Below are 19347 nucleotides of genomic sequence, written 5' to 3' on the forward strand. Positions count from 1 at the left end.
CCCTATTGAGGCTTTCCTTCCTCAACTCTCCACCCTCTGAGTCCTTGCTGGATTAGATCCACGCCCGCCTCCATGCTCCCAGCAACCGGTGACGACCCTCACCCTCATCCCTGCTCCTCGTTCTTGACCAGACTCGTCGAAGCTGGGAATCTGACAGGTGACCCCCCCCCCCGCCCCCTCCCCACCCACTGCTCAAGGACGGGACGTCTTGTGACTGCCCCGAGCTCCCTCAACAGCTGCAGCTCTCCCGCCGATAAGGGTCCCTGATCGGGTATAAATGCTCCCTCGGCACCTACCGTGCCTCAGTCTCCGGACATCAGTCACAATGAAAACGCTCCTGCTCTTCGCCTTCATCGGCTTTGCTGGTAGGTCATCTGCAGATTGCCATCACTCCCCGTCTCATCCTTCCCGCTCACCCCGAGGAGCAACCTACCTCCTCCCCGCTGCCCGCCTGCCTTCCTCGCTCGCTCACTCTCTCTTCATTCCTCCATGGTCTCTTCTACTTACTCCCCTCGCATCACCCCGTTCAGCTCCCCTTCCATCTGCGTTCTCCTCTCCCCTCTATCCTCCTCTCTCCCGACTCCTCCCTTCACCCCTCCTGTTCCCCTTCGTCCCAACCCCCTCTTTCCCTCTCAACCTGTTTCCATCTCTACCCCTCCTAATACCACACCTTTCCTTCTGACCTCCCTCCCTCCTCCCTCTCCTCTGCCTCACTCCTACTTCCTCTCCCCCTACCCCCTCATCTCCACCTCCGAAATACCCTTCCCCTCCCTCTTCTCCTCTCAGGCCACCTGCTCGCCTTATTCCAACCCCTCCCATGTCACCGACTACTCCATTCGCCACACTGTCGCCGTCTACCTCTCTTCTATCTCTCCTTCCCTCCACTTTCTCTACTCACCACATCGGTCTAACCATGTTCTCTGCCCCCTCAGCCGCCGCTCCCACCAGCGACGACGACAAGATCGTCGGGGGGTACGAGTGTCCTGAACACTCCACCCCCTGGATCGTCTCACTCAACGTCGGCTACCACATGTGTGGCGGGTCGCTCATCAGCGACAACTGGGTGGTGTCCGCTGCCCATTGCTACCAGAGGTAAGTCTGGCAAAGGGGAGGGGAACGGTTTAGGCCCAGTCGAGCGTACCCTTCCAGCCCCTACACCCCTCACTCAGTGTCTGTAACCTCCTTCGGCCCTACACTCTTCCCCGTCTCTGTGATGTTCTCCGGCAGCTGCACCTCTTCCCGTCTCTGTGATCCCATCCGGTTCATACACACTTCTCCATCTCTGTTGCACCCTCTGGTCCCTACACCCTCGCAGTCTCTCTGACCCTCTCCGGTCCCTATATCCCCCACAGTCTCTCTGACCCTCTCCGGTCCCTAAACTCCTCCGTCTCTCTGACCCTCTCCGGCCCCTACATCCCTCGCAGTCTCTCTGACCCTCTCCAAGCCCTATACTCCTCGGAGTCTCTCTAACGCTCTCCGGTCCCTACACCCCTCACAGTCTCTCTGACCCTCTCCGGCCCCTACATCCCTCACAGTCTCTCTGACCCTCCCCGTCCCCTATATCCCTCACAGTCTCTCTGACCCTCTCCGGCCCCTACATCCCTCACAGTCTCTCTGACCCTCTCCGGCCCCTACACCCTTCACAGTCTCTCTGACCCTCTCCGGTCCCTAAACTCCTCCGTCTCTCTGACCCTCTCCGGCCCCTACATCCCTCGCAGTCTCTCTGACCCTCTCCGGTCCCTACACCCTTCACAGTCTCTCTGACCCTCTCCGGTCCCTAAACTCCTCCGTCTCTCTGACCCTCTCCGGCCCCTACATCCCTCGCAGTCTCTCTGACCCTCTCCAAGCCCTATACTCCTCGGAGTCTCTCTAACCCTCTCCGGTCCCTACACCCCTCACAGTCTCTCTGACCCTCTCCGGCCCCTACATCCCTCACAGTCTCTCTGACCCTCCCCGTCCCCTACACACCTCACAGTCTCTCTGACCCTCTCCGGCCCCTAAACTCCTCCGTCTCTCTGACCCTCTCCAGCCCCTACACCGCTCACAGTCTCTCTGACCCTCACCAGTCCCTATACACGCAGTCTCTCTGACCCTCTCGGGCCCCTACACCCTTCACAATCTCTCTGACCCTCTCCAGTCCCTATATTCCTCCATCTCTCTGACCCTCTCGGGTCCGTGCACACGTCACAGTCTCTCTGACCCTCTCCGGCCCCTACACCCTTCACAGTCTCTCTGACCCTCTCCAGTCCCCATACTCCTCGCAGTCCCTCTGACACTCTCCAAGCCCTACGCCCCTCGCCGTTTCTGTTACCCCTTGCACCCTTCTATTCTCTGTGACCCCTTCCGGCCCTATATGCTGGGGACAGGTGAACAGCGACGTTTTCCTGAGGGTTGTGACTAGTCTGCTGCCTCCGCCTCCCCGCAGACGTATCCAGGTGCGTTTGGGTGAACACGACATCACGGTTGCGGATGGGACAGAGCAGTTCATCGAATCGGAGGTGGTGCTCCGCCACCCCCTGTACAACCCCTACAACCTGGACTACGATATCATGCTGATCAAACTATCGCGGCCCGCCGCTCTCAACCGCAATGTGGCCGCTATTTCGCTCCCAACGCAGTGCCCAATGGCAGGCGATGAGTGTCTCATCTCCGGCTGGGGCAACACCAAGGACCCAGGTGAGGATCGGGGAGAGGGTGATAGGAAAGTGGGCCGAGGGAGAGTGCAGACAGGGAGAGAGGTGCTTATGGGGGTCGGGGGAGGGAGGGAAAGGGAGAGGGTGATGGGACAGGACGAGGAGGAGGGGGAAGGAATGACAACTGTAAGAGAGCAGGTAAGGGAGAATGAAAAGATGGAGAGAGTGAGGAGGTAGAGATTTAAAGAGAGAGACAGCTGGCAAGAGTCGGAAGATGGGAGAGTAATAGAGAGAGAGAGACAAAGTGTGACTGCAGGTAGGTGAGAAAAGATGAGAAGGGAGCGAACGGGGGAGGGGGTGAGGGGATAGGAGAGCGGGGAGGAGAAGGGTGAAGGAGAGAGACGGAGTCGGGGAGAACGAGAGAAAGTGAGAGTGTGGGTAAAGGAGAAGAAAAGAGAGTGAGGCGAAAGTGGGGTGAGAGGGGGCAGACATAGAGGGAGGAGGGAGGAATGGGGACGGAGCGGAGAGAAGGAGGGAGAGAACAGCGGTAGCAAAGAGAGTATGGGGAGAGAGAGGTGGCAGGAGGGTGGATAAAGAGAAAGAGGGAGAGAAAGTGTGAGATTGTGCGAGATGGAGTGAGGGAGCCGGCAAGGAAGAAGGGAAGAGGCGGGGAAGCTCGTAGGAACAGATAGTGGTAGGGAGAGATGCGAGGGGAGAGAGTGTGAGAGAGGGAGAAAGAGAGAGACGGGAGAGCAAAGGGAGGGATGAGAGAGGGCGGGCGGGGAGAGAGGTAAAGAGAGAGAGAGAGAGAGCGAGAGCGGAAGAAAGAGCGCATGGGGGAGAGGGAGGGGTGAGAGAGAGAAAGATTGTGGGGCGGGGGAGGCAGATGTCTGGAAGGTTCCGGGAGTGCACAGGGGAAGAGTTTCACATCCAGCGAGGGAGGGAGATGGTGTCTGGAACTTCCTCCAGCACCATCAGTACCATTCGACTCTGGGACCGGAGTTGGGGGCGTTGAGCTCCTGGGGTTCAGGGGTGGCGTGGGAAAGAGAGAGGGTGCCTACGGTGAGATCTGAAGGCGGCAACAATCCCAATAGATAATAGGGTAGAGTAGATGGGCTGATTAGCCTCTCTCATGCCGAGGGACGTCGCGTCGCTCTGGGGAGTGGTTGCTGGCTCTAACGTTCTCCACCCACCCCTGTCCAAACCCCGGCCTGTGCGTACCCAGCCGTCAGCGGTGACCGGTTACAGTGTCTGAAAGCCCCCATCCTCGACCAGACGGTCTGCGAGAACTCGTATCCGGGGATGATCACCAACAACATGATATGCCTCGGCTTCCTGGAGGGAGGCAAGGATTCCTGCCAGGTACAGCAAAACTCGTCACTCCGACCCCTACTCCCTCCCCCCATTCACTGTGACCCACTCCGGCCCTAGTACATCCCGTCTCTGAGACCCCCTCCCTCCCCCTCTCTGTGATCAACTCCCTCTCTCGGCGCTTATAGCGCATCTCCGGCCCCGACAACCAGCTCCCTTCCCTCTCCACTATCGGTGGGAGATGGGGGAGAGCTGTAAAGAATTACACCCCTTCTCCATTTTCCCCTTCCTCCGATCTCGACCTGTCCACCATCAATTCCCTCTCTCCGCCATTGCGACCGTGCCTTCAGCTGTCCGATCATTGCGCTATGGAATTCCCTCCACACTCTCGCAAATTGACCAACGCTGCTCTCCCCACCCACCCCACTGCCTGACCCTCATGAATGTCCAGCTGCTAGGGGAGGCGGTGAAACATCTACCGAACGTCCTACGCCTCGGTCCCTTCGAGCCGGTGACGGAATCCGTGTCCCCGTCCTTCCCTACAGGGTGACTCTGGCGGACCAGTGGTGTGTGACGGGGTGCTCCAAGGTGTGGTCTCCTGGGGCTACGGATGCGCCGAGAGGCATTACCCCGGTGTCTACACTCGCGTCTGCAACTTCGTCTCCTGGATTGAGGAAACGATGGCAGCGAATTAAAGACCCCACCTCCCGCTCCGGAGGCTCTGTAATAAATCTGCAAATAAATCAATAAGATCGGTGTCTGGACTCCTGCTGTCTTTATTCCCGGCTCTGACGAGCTCGTCCGTGTCCCGGTCTGGGATCACGGCCTTCCTGTACGCTGGTTGTCTCCGTGCTCGGCAAATGTCACTTATCGGGAGAGTGTTATCGTACTGTTCTCCTGCTCCGAATCCAGGAGTTTGGATACTGGAACAGTGCACGGTGCTCCCGGTGTGGGTCTGCCCCAGGAATACGGAGACGAACTGTGCACGGTGCTCCCGGTGTGGGTCTGACCCAGGAATACGGAGACGAACTGTGCACGGTGCTCCCGGTGCGGGTATGACCCAGGGACACGGAGACAGGACCTGTGCATGGTGCTCATAGTGTGGGTCTGCCCCAGGAATACGGAGACGAACTGTGCACGGTGCTCCCGGTGCGGGTTTGACCTAGGATTACGGAGACTGGAAGTGTGCACGGTGCTCCCGGTGTGGGTCTGACTCAGGGATACGGAGACAGGACCTGTGTACGGTGCTCCCGGTGTGGGTATGACCCAGGAATACGGAGACAGGACCTGTGTACGGTGCTCCCGGTGTGGGTCTGACCCAGGAATATGGAGACAGGATCTGTGTACGGTGCTCCCGGTGTGGGTATGACCCAGGAATACGGAAACAGGACCTGTGTACGGTGCTCCCGGTGTGGGTCTGACCCAGGAATACGGAGACAGGATCTGTGTACGGTGCTCCCGGTGTGGGTATGACCCAGGGACACGGAGACAGGAACTGTGCACGGTGCTCCCGGTGTGGGTCTGACTCGGGGATACAGAGACTGCAAGTGTGTACGGTGCTCCCGGTGTGGGTATGACCCAGGGACACGGAGACAGAAACTGTACACGGTGCTCATCGTGTGGGTCTGACTCCGGGATACAGAGACAGGACACGTGTACGGCGCTCTCGGTGTGGGTATGACCCAGGGACACGGAGACAGGACATGTGTACGGTGCTCCCGGTGTGGGTCTGACCCAGGGATACGGAGACAGGACCTGTGTACGGCGCTCCCGGTGTGGGTCTGACCCAGGGATACGGAGACAGGACCTGTGTACGGCGCCCCCGATGTGGGTCTGACCCAGGGACACGGAGTCTAGAACTGTGCACTGTAGGGTAGATATTCCGAAACTTTCCCAGTGGCAAAGGTGGCTGAAACATAAGTGCTTTGGTATTCGGTCAGAGATTTAGTTGGGGGATGTGAAAGACAATATTTTCACCTCCGGGTGAGGTCTAGATCGCACTGCCTGAGGAGGTTGGTTGGTGAGAGGGACTCTCAGCAAACTCAGCATCCGGACAAGCAATGGAACGGCCGAGGCATAGAGAGGGCGGGCCGAGTGCTGGAGATTGGTGTTGGTGGGTCAGCAGGAACGCAAAAGGTCGAACGGCCTGTTTGTGTGATTCCGTTGTAGTTTGAAAGAAATACCGTAGAACACCTACCAAACGCCGTGAGACCACAGTTGGGAAACACTGTCCTGTTCTTGTCTGAAACGGAGACGCTACGCTGGAAACACGCAGCAGGTGGGGCAGCGTCTGAGAATGGGGACACAGGGTCATCAGGTCGGGTCAGGAGTCCTCGCCAGAATTGTGCAAAATTACTGTCCCAAACCACCGCTTTTCTCTCTCTCTTTAGCCCTGCGGAATTAATTCTGCTCAAAATATCCGATTGAGATCAATTAATAAAGAGGGATTCGCAGGATTTGGATGAGTGAAGGGGATTGGGGCTGAGGGAAGAGATCAGGATGAGGAATATGATGGCAGGAAGGAGAACAGCTCCGTCTATTTCTGACGTTCCATCGAAACATACAACTGGACGATCTGAAAACCTTCCTGGCTCTCTCTCCTATCCCAAAAGGACACAGGTTTAAGATGCTTTGGAGAAGGTACAGAGGAGATGTTAGGTGTAAGTTTTTTACTCAGAGAGTGATGAGTGTGTGGAATGGGCTGACGGCAACGGTGGTGGAGGCGGGTACGAGAGGGTCTTTTAAGAGACTTTTGGATAGGTACATGGAGCTTAGAAAAATAGAGGGCGATGGGAAAGTCTAGTAATTTTTAAGGCAGGGACATTTTCGGCACAGCTTTGTGAGCCGAAGGGCTTGTATTGTGCTGTAGGTTTTCTATGTTTCTATCAGATTCCTTCTTCTTTAGTCCTGTATCTTTTGCATCTCACCTAGTCTCACCTATCACCTATCACCTGCCAGTTTCCCCTCACCCTACTTTCTCATTCTGGGTCCTGCTCTCGTTCTCGCCAGTCCTGATGATGGGTCACGGTCTGAAACGTCTGTAAGACTCCTTACAGAATCTTCGGAGTGGGAGGCGAGGACTTTAATTCGATGCGATCACATTTTTGATCAAGGAGATGAAGATGCTCCCCGGCCTGCTGAGTTGCTGAATTTGTTCGTGTTCCTCAATAATTTCGGCATCTGCAGAATCTCTAATGCTCTGGTCTGTTGCTGTCTGGTCTACAGCAGCTACTAGACGAGAATAGGGCATCATATCCATGGGTCAATGATCGTCACTGTCAATAAGATTGAAAGAGTGCAGAGAGAAATCATATTCATTTTGCCGGGACGTGCGGGTCTGAATTTTAGTGAAAGTTTGAAGACATTCGGACTTCTGTTAGAGTGCCACCCAGACAGATCATTCCCTCCGTTAGTCCGTCGAGATAGTGGGTCTCACCCAGCTTCCCTCAGCCTACTCCCCCCGTTTATCCGTAAGCACATCCTTCTTCAGACCTTAGTCACCCCACTGGGTCTGGATCCCGTGTGTGTGGTGTGTGTGTGTGTGTGTGTGTGTGTGTGTGTGTGTGTGTGTGTGTGAGAGAGAGAGAGAGAGAGAGAGAGAGTGTGTGTGTGTGTGTGTGTGTGTGTGAATTGGGATGGCGACGGAGAATAAGCATATAGAGTGATAGACCGCCGAAACAGGCCCTTTGGCCCAACTCATCAATGCTGACCAGTGAGTCTACATCAGCTGGTCAGATTTTCCCGCGTTTGGCCCATTTCGTTCTGACCCTTTCCTGTCTTCGCACCAGAAGGTGTCTTTTAAATGTTGTTCAAAGTACCTGCTCCCGCCACTTCCTCTGACAGCTCGATCCACTCACGGACACCAGGGTGGGTGTAAAACATTTCTCTCAGGTCTCCTTTAAACCTTTTTGCCTCTCACCTTAAATCTGTGCTATCTAGTTTTCTAGTTTTCGACTTTCCTACCCCAGGAAAAAGACTCCAGTGAAACGTTTCTGTTTCAGTGCCATCTGGACAGAGCATTTCGCGTGTTCGTCCATCGCGATAGTACAAAAGGAAGGGAGAGAGTAGAAAATAGTGTTACAGAGAGGATGCTGTGTCGGCTTATGTGGGAAGAAAGAGTTGGATTGATCTTAGAGTTGGTCAGAAAGTCAGCACAAACTCATGGTTGCACTGTGCTGTATCTATGACCTAAGTCTAAATAAAAAGAATCGCCAAAATTTCAGGTTGAACATGATAAGATTTTTATTGAAACTTGGAGGCTCTAGTTTGCTGCCATTGTCTCCGTGATCCAGTCGATGTAGTTGCAGACTTTGGTGTAAACCCCGGGATATCCCTTCATTGCACAACCCAGCCCCCAGGAGACGATTCCTTCCAGCTTCCCATGACATACCACGGGACCCCAGAATCACCCTGTGGAGAGGATATCAGATTGTATTAATACATTTAACCACGTTTGGTTCAGTTCCATCCAAACCGTTCCTATCCAGGAATGGGCAGGAATGGTTACTTCGAGTGCCAGGCTTTAGATGTTTCAGAAAGGACAGGGAGGGAGGCAAAAGAGGTGGGGCGTGGCACTGCTGATCAGAGATAGCGTCACGGCTGTAGAAAAGGAGGAAGTCATGGAGGGGTTGTCTACGGAGTCTTTGTGGGTGGAAGTTAGGAATAGGAAGGGGGTCAATAATTTGACTAGGTGTTTTTTACAGACCACCCAATAGTAACAGGGACATCGAGGAGCAGATAGGGAGACAGATTCTGGAAAGGAGTAACAATAACAGTGTTGTTGTGGTGGGAGATTTTAATTTGCTAACTATTGATCGGTATCTCCCCAGAGTGAGGGGTTCAGATGGGGTGGCGTTTGTTAGGTGTGTTCAGGAAGTTTCTTGGCACAATATGGAGATAAGCCTACAAGAGGAGAGGCTGTACTTGATTGGTATTGGGAAATGAACCTGGTCAAGTGTCAAATCTCTCAGTGGGAGAGCATTTTGGAGATAGTGATCACAATTCTATCTCCTTTACCATAGCACTGGAGAGGGATGGGAACAGACCAGTTAGGGAAACAATTAATTGGAGTAAGGGGAGATATGAGGCGATCAGGCAGGAACTTAGAAGCGTATATTGGAAACGGATGTTCTCAGGGAAATGTGCAGAAGAAATGTGGCAAATGTTCAGGGGATTTTTGCGTGGGGTTCTGTGTAGGTACGTTCCAATGAGACAGGGAAAGGATGGTAGGGTACAGGAACCCTGGTGTACAAAGACTGTTGTAAATCTCATCAAGAAGAAAAGAAGAGTTCACAAAAGGTTCAAAAAACTAGGTAATGATAGGAATCTAGAAGATTATAAGGCAAGCAGGAAGAAGCTTAAGAGTGAAAATTAGGAGAGCCAGAAAGGGCCATGAGAAGGCCTTGGCAGACAGGATTAAGGAAAACCCCAAGGCATTCGACAAATATGTGAACAGCAAGAGGATAAGTCGTGAGAGAATAGGACCAAGCAAGTGTCACAGTGGAAAAGTGTGTATAGAACCGGAGGAGATAGCAGAGGTACTTAATGAATACTTTGCTTCAGTATTCACTACGGAAAAGGATCTTGGTGGTTGTAGGGATGACTTGCAGCGGACTGAAAACCTTGAGCTTGTAGATGTTAAGGAAGAGGATATGCTGGAGCTTTTGGGAAGCATCAAGTTGGATAAGTCACCGGGACCAGATGAGATGTACCCTGGGCTACTGTGGGAAGTGAGGGAGGAGTTTGTGAAACCTCTGGTGATGATCTTTGCATAATCAATGAGGATGGGAGAGGTTCTGGAGGATTAGAGGTTTGCGGATGTTGTTTCCTTATTCAAGAAAGGGATTAGAGATAGACCAGTGAGCCTTACTTCAGTGGTTGGTAAATTGATGGAGAAGATCCTGAAAGGCAGGAATTATGAACATTTGGAGAGGCATAATAGGATTAGGAATAGTTAGCATGGCTTTGTCAGAGGCAGGTTGTGCCTTATGAGCCTGAATGAATTTTTTGAGGATGTGACTAAACACATTGATGAAGGTAGAGCCGTAGATGTAGTGTATATATATTTTAGCAAAGCATATGATAAGGTGCCCCATGCAAGGTTGATTGAGAAAATAAGGAGACATGGCATCCAAGGGGACATTGTTTTGTGCATCCAGGACTGGCTTGCCCACAGAAGGCAAAGAGTGTTTGTAGATGGGTCATATTCTGCATAGAGGCCAGTGACCAGTGGTGTGCCTCAGGGATCTGTTTTGGGACCCCTACTCTTGGTGATTTTTATAAATGACTTGGATGAGGAAGTGCAGGGATGTGTTAGTAAATTTGCTGATGATACAAAGTTTGGGGTGTTGTGGATAGTGTGGAGGGCTGTCAGAGGTTACAGCGGGAAATTGTTAGGATGCAAAACTAGGCTGGGAAGTGGCAGATGGAGTTCAACCCAGGTAAGTGTGAGGTGGTTCACTTTGTTAGGTCAAAAATGATGGCAGAATGCAGCATTAATGGCAAGACTTTTAGCAGTGTGGAGGATCAGAGGGATCTTGGGGTCTGAGTCCGTGGATACCCAAAGCTGCTGCGCAGGTTGACTCTGTGGTTAAGAAGGTCTACGGTGCATTGGCCTTCATCAATTGTGGGATTGAGTTTAAGGGCAGAGAGGTAATGTTACAGCTATAATAGGACCCTGGAGAGCCAGGTGATAGAGAAGGGACGTGCTCAGACCGGTGGTTTGAGATGAGTCTATTTTAATGTGAGGAGCATTATGAATAAAGTGGATGAGCTTAGGGCGTGAATCAGTACTTGGAGCTATGATGTTGTGGCCTTTACAGAGACTTGGATGGTGCAGGGGCAGGAATGGCTACTTCAAGTGCCAGGCTTTAGATGTTTCAGAAAGGGCAGGGATGGAAGGAAAAAAGGTGGGGCATGGCACTGTTGATCAGAGATAGTGTCACGGCTGCAGAAAAGGAGGAAGTCATGGAGGGGTTGTCTACGGAGTCTTAGTGGGTGGAAGTTCGGAATAGGAAGGGGTCAATAACTCTACTGGGTGTTTTAATAGACCACCCAATAGTAACAGGGACATTGAGGAGCAGATAGGGAGACAGATTCTGGAAGGGGGTAATAACAATAGGGTTGTTGTGGTGGGAGATTTTAATTTCCCAAATATCAATTGGCATGTCCCTAGAACGAAGGGTTTAGATGGTGTGGAATTTGTTAGGTGTGTTCAGGAAGGTTTCTTGACACAATATGTAGATAAGCCTACAAGAGGAGAGGCTGTACTTGATTTGGTATTGGGAAATGAACCTGGTCAGGTGTCAGGTCTCTCGGTGGGACAGCATTTTCAAGATGGTGATCATAACTCTATCTCCTTTACCATAGCATTGGAGAGGGATAGGAACAGACAAGTTGGGGAAATGTTTTATTGGAGTAAGGGGAAATATGAGGCTATCAGGCAGGAACTTGGAAGCATAAACTGGAAATAGATGTTCTCAGGGAAACGTACGGAAGAAATGTGGTAAATGTTCAGGGGACATTTGCATGGGGTTATGCATAAGTATGTTTCAATAAGACAGGGAAAGGATGGTAGGGTACAGGAACCGTGGTGTAGAAAGGCTGTTGTAAATCTAGTCCAGAAGAAGAGAAGAGCTTATGAAAGTTTCAAAAAACTAGGTAATGATAGAGATCTAGAAGATTATAAGGCTCGCAGGAATGAAATTCGGAGAGCCAGAAGGGGCCATGAGAAGGCCTTGGCGGGCAGAATTAAGGAAAACCCCAAGGCATTCTACAAGTACGTGAAGTGCAAGACGATACGATGTGAGAGAGTAGTACCAATCAAGTGTGACAGTAAAAAAGTGTGTACGGAACCGAGGGAGATAGCAGAGATACTTAATGAATACTTTGTTTCAGTATTCACTATGGAAAAGGATATTCGTGTTTGTAGTGATGACTTGCAGCAGACTGAACAGCTTGACCATGTAGATATTAAGGGAGAGGATGTGCTTGAGCTTTTGGAAAGCATCAAGTTGGATAAATTTCCGGGACCGGATGAGGTATACCCCAGGCTACAGTGGGAAGTGAGGGAGGAGATTGCTGAGCCTCTGGCGATTATCTTTGCATCATCAATGAGGACGGGAGAGGTTCTGGAGGACTGGAGGGTTGCCGATGTTCTTCCCTTATTCAAGGAAGGGAATAGAGATAGCCTAGGAAATTATAGACCAGTGAGTCTTACTTCTGTGTTTGGTAAGTTGATGGAGAAGATCCTGAGAGGCAGGATTTATGCACATTTGGAGAGGCATAATATAATTAGGAATAGTCATCATGGCTTTCTCAAAGGCAGGTCGTGCCTTCCGAGCCTGATTGAATATTTTGAGGATGTGACTAAACACATTGATGAAGATAGGGCCGTAGATGTAGTGTATATGGATTTCAGCATGGCATTTGAAAAGGTACTCCATGCAAGGCTTATTGAGAAAGTAAGGAGGCATGGGGTCCAAAAGGACGTTGCTTTGTAGATCAAGAACTAGCTTGCACACAGGATGCAAAGAGTGGTTGTAGACGGGTCATATTCTGCATGGAGGTCGGTCACCAGTAGTGTGCCCCAGGGATCTGTTTTGGGACCCCTACTCTTTGTGATTTTTATAAATGACCTGGATGAGGAAGTGGAGGGATGGGTTAATAAATTTGCTGATGATACAAAGGTTGGGGGTGTTGTACATAGTATGGAGGGCTGTCAGAGGTTACAGCGGGACATTGATAGGATACAAAACTGGGCAGAGAAGTGGCAGATGGAGTTCAACTCAGATAAGTGTGAGTGGTTCATTTTGGTAGGTCAAATATGATGGCAGAATATAGCATTAATGACAAGACTCTGGGCAGTGTGGAGGATCAGGGGGATCTTGGGGTCCGAGTCCATAGGACACTCAAAGCTGCTGCACAGGTTGACTCTGTAGTTAAGAGGGCATATAGTGCAATGGCTTTCATCGATCGTGGAACTGAGTTTAGGAGCTGAGAGGTAATGTTACAGCTATATAGGACCCTGGTCAGACCCCACTTGGAGTACTCTGCTGAGTTCTGGTCACCTCACTACAAGAAGGATGTGGAAGCCATAGAAAGGGTGCAGAGGAGATTTACAAGGATGTTGCCTGGATTGGGGAGCATGCCTGATGAGAATAGGTTGAGTGAACTCAGTCTTTTCTCCTTGGGGCGACGGAGAATGAGAGGTGACCTGATAGAGGTGTACAAGATGATGAGAGGCATTAATCATGTGGATAGTCAGAGGCTTTTTCCCAAGGCTGAAACGGCTTGCACGATAGGGCATAGTTTGAAGGTGCTTGGAAGTAGGTACAGAAGTGATGTCAGGGTTAAGTTTTTTACGCAGAGAGTGGCGAGTGCGTGGAATGGGCTGCCGGCGATGGAGTTGGAGGCAGAAACAACAGGCTCTTAGATAGGTACATGGAGCTGAGAAAAATAGAGGGCTATGAGTAACACTAACTAACTTATATGGTAAGGACATATTGCAGGAGGAGTCCTGCCTCAGGATCTGAGTCTGGGTCTCCGAGGATTATTCGGCCCATCCTGACACGGTGAGGTGGGACGGTGAGAGCGGACTGAAATGTCTACTAGCTCCGACTCCTGCCACAGGCCAGAGTTTAGCCTCACCCCTCACCTAGGTTCAGCCTGGTTTTCAATGAGTCACCCTCCCACATGCCCCACTATTGCAGCACTACATTTTCATAACCCCAACCACAACCCTCTACAACAGGCTCCGCCCCTCGAAAGACTGCTCCATACGTCAGGTATCACCACCTTTACCCTGGGACACGCCCCTTAGCCTTGGTCCCGCCTCCTTACCTGACAGGCGTCCTTGCCTCCCTCCATGAAACCAGCACAGAACATATTGCCGGAGATCCTTCCCGGATTGGCCGCCAGACAGGTCCTGACGGAGAGCACCAGGATCTCAAGGCACTGCAGCTTGGCCGGGTACTCCACTGGAGGAACGAGGGCAGAGAAGTCAGGAGGTGTGGCCCTGGCACAGTCCCTTTGGCCACACAGTTATCTGCTGACCCAGGCAATTCCACTCGCGTCGGGAGTGCATTCCAGGTGTCATCTGCGGACCCCGACTGCCACCTCCTCTCGCACCTTCTCATACCCACCACTCTGGGTTTCACCACGCACCCACCCGCTCCACATCCCCATCCTCCTTCCCTCACCTACCCACCTCCCCTACCACTAAACCTCCTCCCCAGTCCCTTCACACACACACCATTTGGATGGAAAACTCTCTTTTCAGTTACATACCCCTCGTTGTGTTGAACGCTCTCCTCCTTCCCTTTTTCAATACCTCCACCTCCGTGCTTTCTCCTCAAACATCTCCTCTCCACCCACACTTGTTTCGCCAAGCTGCTTCACACTCCAGTCATTCTGGATTGACACCCCTCCCGCGGGCACCCTTCTCTCCTCATCCACTCCTCCTCCTCCCACTACCTTCAAGTACTCCTTCCCACCTCCCTCCTCCCATATCGCCTTTCCCACCTGCTCCCACTGCTCCTCCTCCCCCCACTCCCACTACCCACGAGTACCCCTCCCTACCTCCCTCCTCCCATATCGCCTTTCCCACCTGCTCCCACTGCTCCTCTTCCCCCCACTCCCACTACCCACGGGTACCCCTCCCTACCTCCCTCCTCCCATATCGCCTTTCCCACCTGCTCCCACTGCTCCTCCTCCCCCCACTCCCACTACCCACGGGTACCCCTCCCTACCTCCGCCGCAGCTCTCCTTCCCCTCATCCTTCCCCTCTCTCCCAACTCTCCCCTTTCCAGTCTCCTCAGGTATCTTCCCCACTTCCTGCTCACCTGTTCTTCCCCATCCTCTCACCTTCTTTGCCTATCCACAGGTATCATTCACTCCTTCACCTCCTACCTCCGCTTCCCGCAGCTCTCCTCCTCCTCCTCCTCCTCTTTATAGTTATTTGCTCCACCTTCACCCCTTTATCCTCTCATTAGACCTCCACCACTTCCATCTCCCCTCCGACCCGGGAGTCCTCCCCTCCGCGACCCCGGCCGGGGTTACTCACCGCTATCGGTAAGCAGATTACCCCACCCAGAAACGAGGCACTGGAGGCCGGCTTTCGGGCGGCTGCTGGAGAGCGGCACCGGCTGCGCGTTGCAGTCGAAGATGATCGGGGCGGCAAGCCGCAGCAACATGATGTTGTCGAGGCTGCGGGGGTTGCAGAAGGGGTGCGGGATGACCTGGGCCACGGGCAGCCGCTGCTCCGTGCCTTCCTCCACAGTGGTGTCGTGCTCGCCCACGTGTGCGATCAGCGTGTCCGCCCTGCGCCGGGACATGGAGAGCGAGGATCAGTCGTGCGGAGGGAGAGAGAAGGGGGCGACAGGTGTAGGGGCGGAGGGGAAGAAAAAGATGAGGACAGGGGACACCGAGGTACGCCTTCTGCTGCGAGGGAAGGGTCAACCAAAGGGAGGGAAGGGGAGAAGACGATGGGGGTGAGGGGGGAGCGAGCGAAGCGCAGGGAAGGGAAAACACCGTGTGCTGGGTGCGGGGTCCGAGCGTGGGTCAGCATTGGGGCGTGACGGGAGAAGGGAGAGTGGGAGAGGCGTCAAATGGACAGGGAGGGAGGGGAAGCACATAGTGGTGAGGGTTGGAGTGCCTGGATCCACCGTGAGGATGACCAGGACGGGGAGACGGAAGAGAGAAGGGGAAGGGAAGAGGATGAGGGAGCCACAGGGACGGGGAGGGGGCGGGAGAAGGGAGAAGAACACAGGGGTCTCACACTGATCCGCCCTGTGTCCGGGGAGAGAACCAATAGCCGTGGGGAGGGGTGGAGCGGGAAGAAGAGTTGGAGAAGGGGGAGGATACATGAGGGAAGGAACACACACAAAATGCTGGAGGAACTCAACAGGCCAGGCAGCATTCATGGAAAAGAGTACAGTCGACGTTTTGAGTGACTCCTCAGCAGGACTGGACAAAAAAAGATGAGGAGTAGTTAAAATGTGGGGGAGGGGAGGAAATACAGAAGGTGACAGGTGAAACCGGGAAGGGAAGGGGTGAAGAAAAGAGCAGGGAATTTGACTGATGAAAGAGATACAGGGCTGGAGAAGGGGCAATCTAATAGGAGAGGGCAGAATGCTATGGAAGGAAGAAAACGGGGAGGAGCACCACGGGGTGCCGACGAGCAGGCAAGGAGATAAAGTGGGAGAGGGGAAAAGGGGATGGGAACTGGTGAAGTGGGGGGGGGGGGTGGAATTACCGGAAGTTCGAGAAATGGATGCTCATGTCATCAGGTTGGAGGCTACCCAGATGGGATGTAAGATGTTGTTCCTCCAACCTGCGTGTGGCCTCATCGCGACAGTACAGGAGGCCGTGGATAGACATGTTGAAATAGGAAAGGGAAGGAGAATTGAAATGGGTGGCCACCGGGAGATCCCACTTTTTCTGGTGGACGGAGTGTAGGTGCTCGGGGAAGCAGTCTCCCAATCTCCGTCGGGTTTCACCGATAAACAGGCGGCCACACCAGGAGTACCGGATACAGTAAATGGCTCCAACAGACTCGCCGGTGTAGTGTCGCCTCACCTAGAAGTACTGTTTAGGGCCCTGAGTATGATAGTGAGGGAAGAGGTGTAGGGAGAGGAGGGAGAACAGTGGGGAGGGACCAATGTCAAGGGATTCGCGCAGGGATCGTTCCCTGTGGAAAGCAGAAAGTGGGGGCGGTGGGGAGGGAAATATGTATTTGGTGGTGGGATCCTGTTGGAGTTGGCGGATGTTTCGGAGAATTATGCGCTGGACGCGGAGACTGGTGGGATGGTAGATGAGGACAAGAGGAACTCTATCCCTGATGGGGTGGCGGGAGGACGGGGCGACAGCAGACATGCGTGAAATGGAAGAGATGCAGTGGAGGAAGGGAAGCCCCTTTCTTCTTTCTAGAATGAAAAGTCTCATCCTGAGAGCAGATGCGGTATAGACCGAGGAAATGAGAGAAAGGGATGGCCTATTTATAAGTAATTGTGGGAAGAGGTGTGGTCTAGGTAGTTGTGAGAGTCCATGTGTTTATGATAGACATCAGTTGATAACCTGTCTCTGGAGAGAGAGACAGAGAGACTGGGAAAGGGAATGGATGTCGATAAGCTTGTCTCCAGATATAAAGACAGAAAGATCGAGAGAGGGGAGGGAGAGACATCTTCTCTCACCCCATCCTCCCGCTGCCCTACCAGGGATAGACTTCCTCTTGTCTTCACTGACCTCCGCGTCAAGCACATAATTCTCCGAAACATCCGCCATCTCCAACGAGATCCCACCACCAAGCACATCTTTCCCTCCCGCCCTTCCCACTTTCTACTTTACGCGACTCCCTTGTCCACTTCCCTCCCCACTGATCCCCATCCTGGTCACAGTCAGATTGGAGGATCAACACCTTTATACGGTCTGGGTAGCCTGCCACCTGAAGGCCTGAACGTCGATTTCTCCGACTTCCAGTAATGCCCACTCTCCTTCACTAGTCGTATCCCCTTTTCCCTCTATCACCTTATCTCCTTGCCTTCCCATCGCCTCTCCCTGGTGCTCCTCCCCTTCTTCCATGGCCTTCTGTCCTCTCCTATTAGATTCCCCCTTCCGCAGCCCAGTATCTGTCACCAATCTTTACTTCCCTGCTCTTAACTTCGCCCCCCCCATCCCTTTCCCGGTTTCACCTGTCACCTTCTATTTCTTCCTCCCCCCCCCCCCAGCTTCTTACTCTGACTTCTCATCTTTTTTTCCTTCAGTCCTGCCGAAGGGCCTCGGCCGGAATCGTCAACTGTACTTTTTTCCAACGATGCTGCCTGGCCTGCTGAGTTCCTCCAGCATTTTGTGGGCGTTGCTCGGATTTCCAGCATCTGCAGATTTTCTCTGTTTGTGACAGGAGGGAAGGAGGTGGGCAGGGGACATACAAATGTCCGCCCTGTACTCTGCGGGTGGGGGTACTCAGTCAGCGGTGTGGAGTGAGGGAGGGAAGACGGGGAAGGCTGGGGAGAGCGCAGATGGGGGTCGAAGGGGTGTGGGGGTAGAAGTGAGAAGCCAGGTCCGCCCTTCACCGGGGAAAGAGCGAGTCGGCCGCGAGGAGGAAAACGAGACAGGACCGATCTGGAGAGGAGACGGGAGACGCAGGGGCTGCGGAGGAAAGGGAGACATGAGAAATGGAGGGGGGGCAGAGGGTGGGTACATACACGGGTCATCTCTTTTCCGCAGGGAAGTTAGGTGACCCAGCCGGGGGAAAGGTGGGGAGGAAGAACCCAGGGTGGGGAAATTGGGGGGTGGGAGGGAAAGATGTGTCTGGTGGTGGGATCCCGTTGGAGATGGGGGAACTTGTGGAGAATTATGTGCTGGACACGAGGCTGGTGGGGTGGTAGCTGAGGACAGGAGGAACCCTTTTATTCGAGGAGAGGCCGCGGTTCAGTCGATGCACGCTGCATATCCTCAGGTCGCTGGGGTGACGGGGTTACAGGAAGAGGGGTAACGCAGGGTGTGGAGGGAAGGGACTTGGGTCGATGGAGGGTGCGGGGGGTACCCGGGTAGTGATAGGGGACGCAGGGGTTTGAGGAGGGAAGCGATGCAGAGGCAGTGGGCTGATGGAAGGGACGGGCGGAGCCGGCTTTGGGGAAGGAGGGGGACACAGGTAGTGGGTGTGAAGGACGGGACGGCGTGGGCAGCAGCTGAGACGGAGGATGTTACTGAGGCGCTCGGATCGAACCCCGGAGCTCGGTACTTACGGCTGCCCGCAGTGCGTGGCGGAGAGGATCCAGTTTTCGTTAATAATGGAGCCCCCGCACCAGCGGTACCCCTGGGTGGTCAGGAAAACCTGCCAAGGCTGCGACGCGGCTGGCACCCATATCCGTTAATGATCTTATCATGGTCAGCTGCTGCTGCGGAGAGAGAAACCGGGCTCGTTACCGCAGACACCGTCGCCCACCTCCTTCCGTCGACACGGAAACAACGGTCACCTCGAGGGAGCGGCGGAGAGGAGGGAGTGGGGGAGGAGGGTAGAGAGGGAAAGAGAAAGGGAAGGAAAAGACATAGGAAAATGAGGAAAAAGAGAAAGAGGGAAAGAGGAAGAGAGCGGCGGAGAAATAGGGGAGAGGGGGAAAGAGAGAAAGGTGAAAAGAAAGGGAAAGAATGAAAGAGGAAAGGGAGAAAGATGTAGAGAGGGGGAGGAGAGAAATCGAGAAGAGCCAAAGAAGGAGAGAGGGGAAAGGAGAGGAGGAGAGAGCGGAGAGAACGAGAGAGAGAGAGGGCAGAGAGAGAAGCAAATAAAGAAAGGGGTAGAGAAACAGTGAGGAAGAAAGAGAAATAAATAAGAGAGGGAGGGAGGACGGTTTGGATTGTGACAGCCGGGAGACGGCGTCTTTCTCTCTCCGGGAATCGTAGTCCC

General features: G+C 53.4%; 2 protein-coding genes across 3 annotated transcripts; one reads left to right on the plus strand and one right to left on the minus strand.

Moving 5' to 3' along the window:
- The first annotated feature begins 325 nt into the window (after nucleotides 1-325).
- LOC134341202 (trypsin-like) lies at nucleotides 326-4639 on the plus strand. Of its 2 annotated transcripts, XM_063039028.1 has the most exons (5): nucleotides 326-365; nucleotides 933-1092; nucleotides 2426-2676; nucleotides 3859-3995; nucleotides 4490-4639. In XM_063039028.1, exons 1-5 carry the CDS (start codon nucleotides 326-328, stop codon nucleotides 4637-4639), a joined length of 738 nt encoding a protein of 245 aa, XP_062895098.1. The 2 variants fall into 2 exon arrangements, with proteins under 2 accessions (XP_062895098.1, XP_062895099.1); XM_063039029.1 differs by lacking the exon at nucleotides 326-365 and having other exon boundaries at nucleotides 914-1092; nucleotides 2426-2694.
- A 3529-nt stretch (nucleotides 4640-8168) lies between these two features.
- Nucleotides 8169-18932, minus strand: LOC134341205 (trypsin II-P29-like). The gene is given in 5 exon segments (XM_063039031.1): nucleotides 8169-8345; nucleotides 8348-8354; nucleotides 13785-13921; nucleotides 15007-15263; nucleotides 18689-18932. Coding segments are annotated over 4 exon segments (414 nt in total). The 5' UTR covers nucleotides 15137-15263; nucleotides 18689-18932; the 3' UTR covers nucleotides 8169-8205.
- Between the last annotated feature and the right edge of the window lie 415 nt (nucleotides 18933-19347).

Source organism: Mobula hypostoma (assembly GCF_963921235.1).
Source record: "Mobula hypostoma chromosome 8 unlocalized genomic scaffold, sMobHyp1.1 SUPER_8_unloc_5, whole genome shotgun sequence".
Classification (NCBI taxonomy): Eukaryota; Metazoa; Chordata; class Chondrichthyes; order Myliobatiformes; family Myliobatidae; genus Mobula; species Mobula hypostoma.

What these genes read in the sequence shown, in the direction of transcription:
- LOC134341202 (XM_063039028.1), top strand. Translation starts at nt 326, where the DNA reads ATGAAAACGCTCCTGCTCTTCGCCTTCATCGGCTTTGCTG. An exon ending in CGCCTTCATCGGCTTTGCTG is followed by an intron (nt 366 to 932) that starts GTAGGTCATCTG and finishes CTGCCCCCTCAG; the next exon opens with CCGCCGCTCCCACCAGCGAC. An exon ending in GCTGCCCATTGCTACCAGAG is followed by an intron (nt 1,093 to 2,425) that starts GTAAGTCTGGCA and finishes GCCTCCCCGCAG; the next exon opens with ACGTATCCAGGTGCGTTTGG.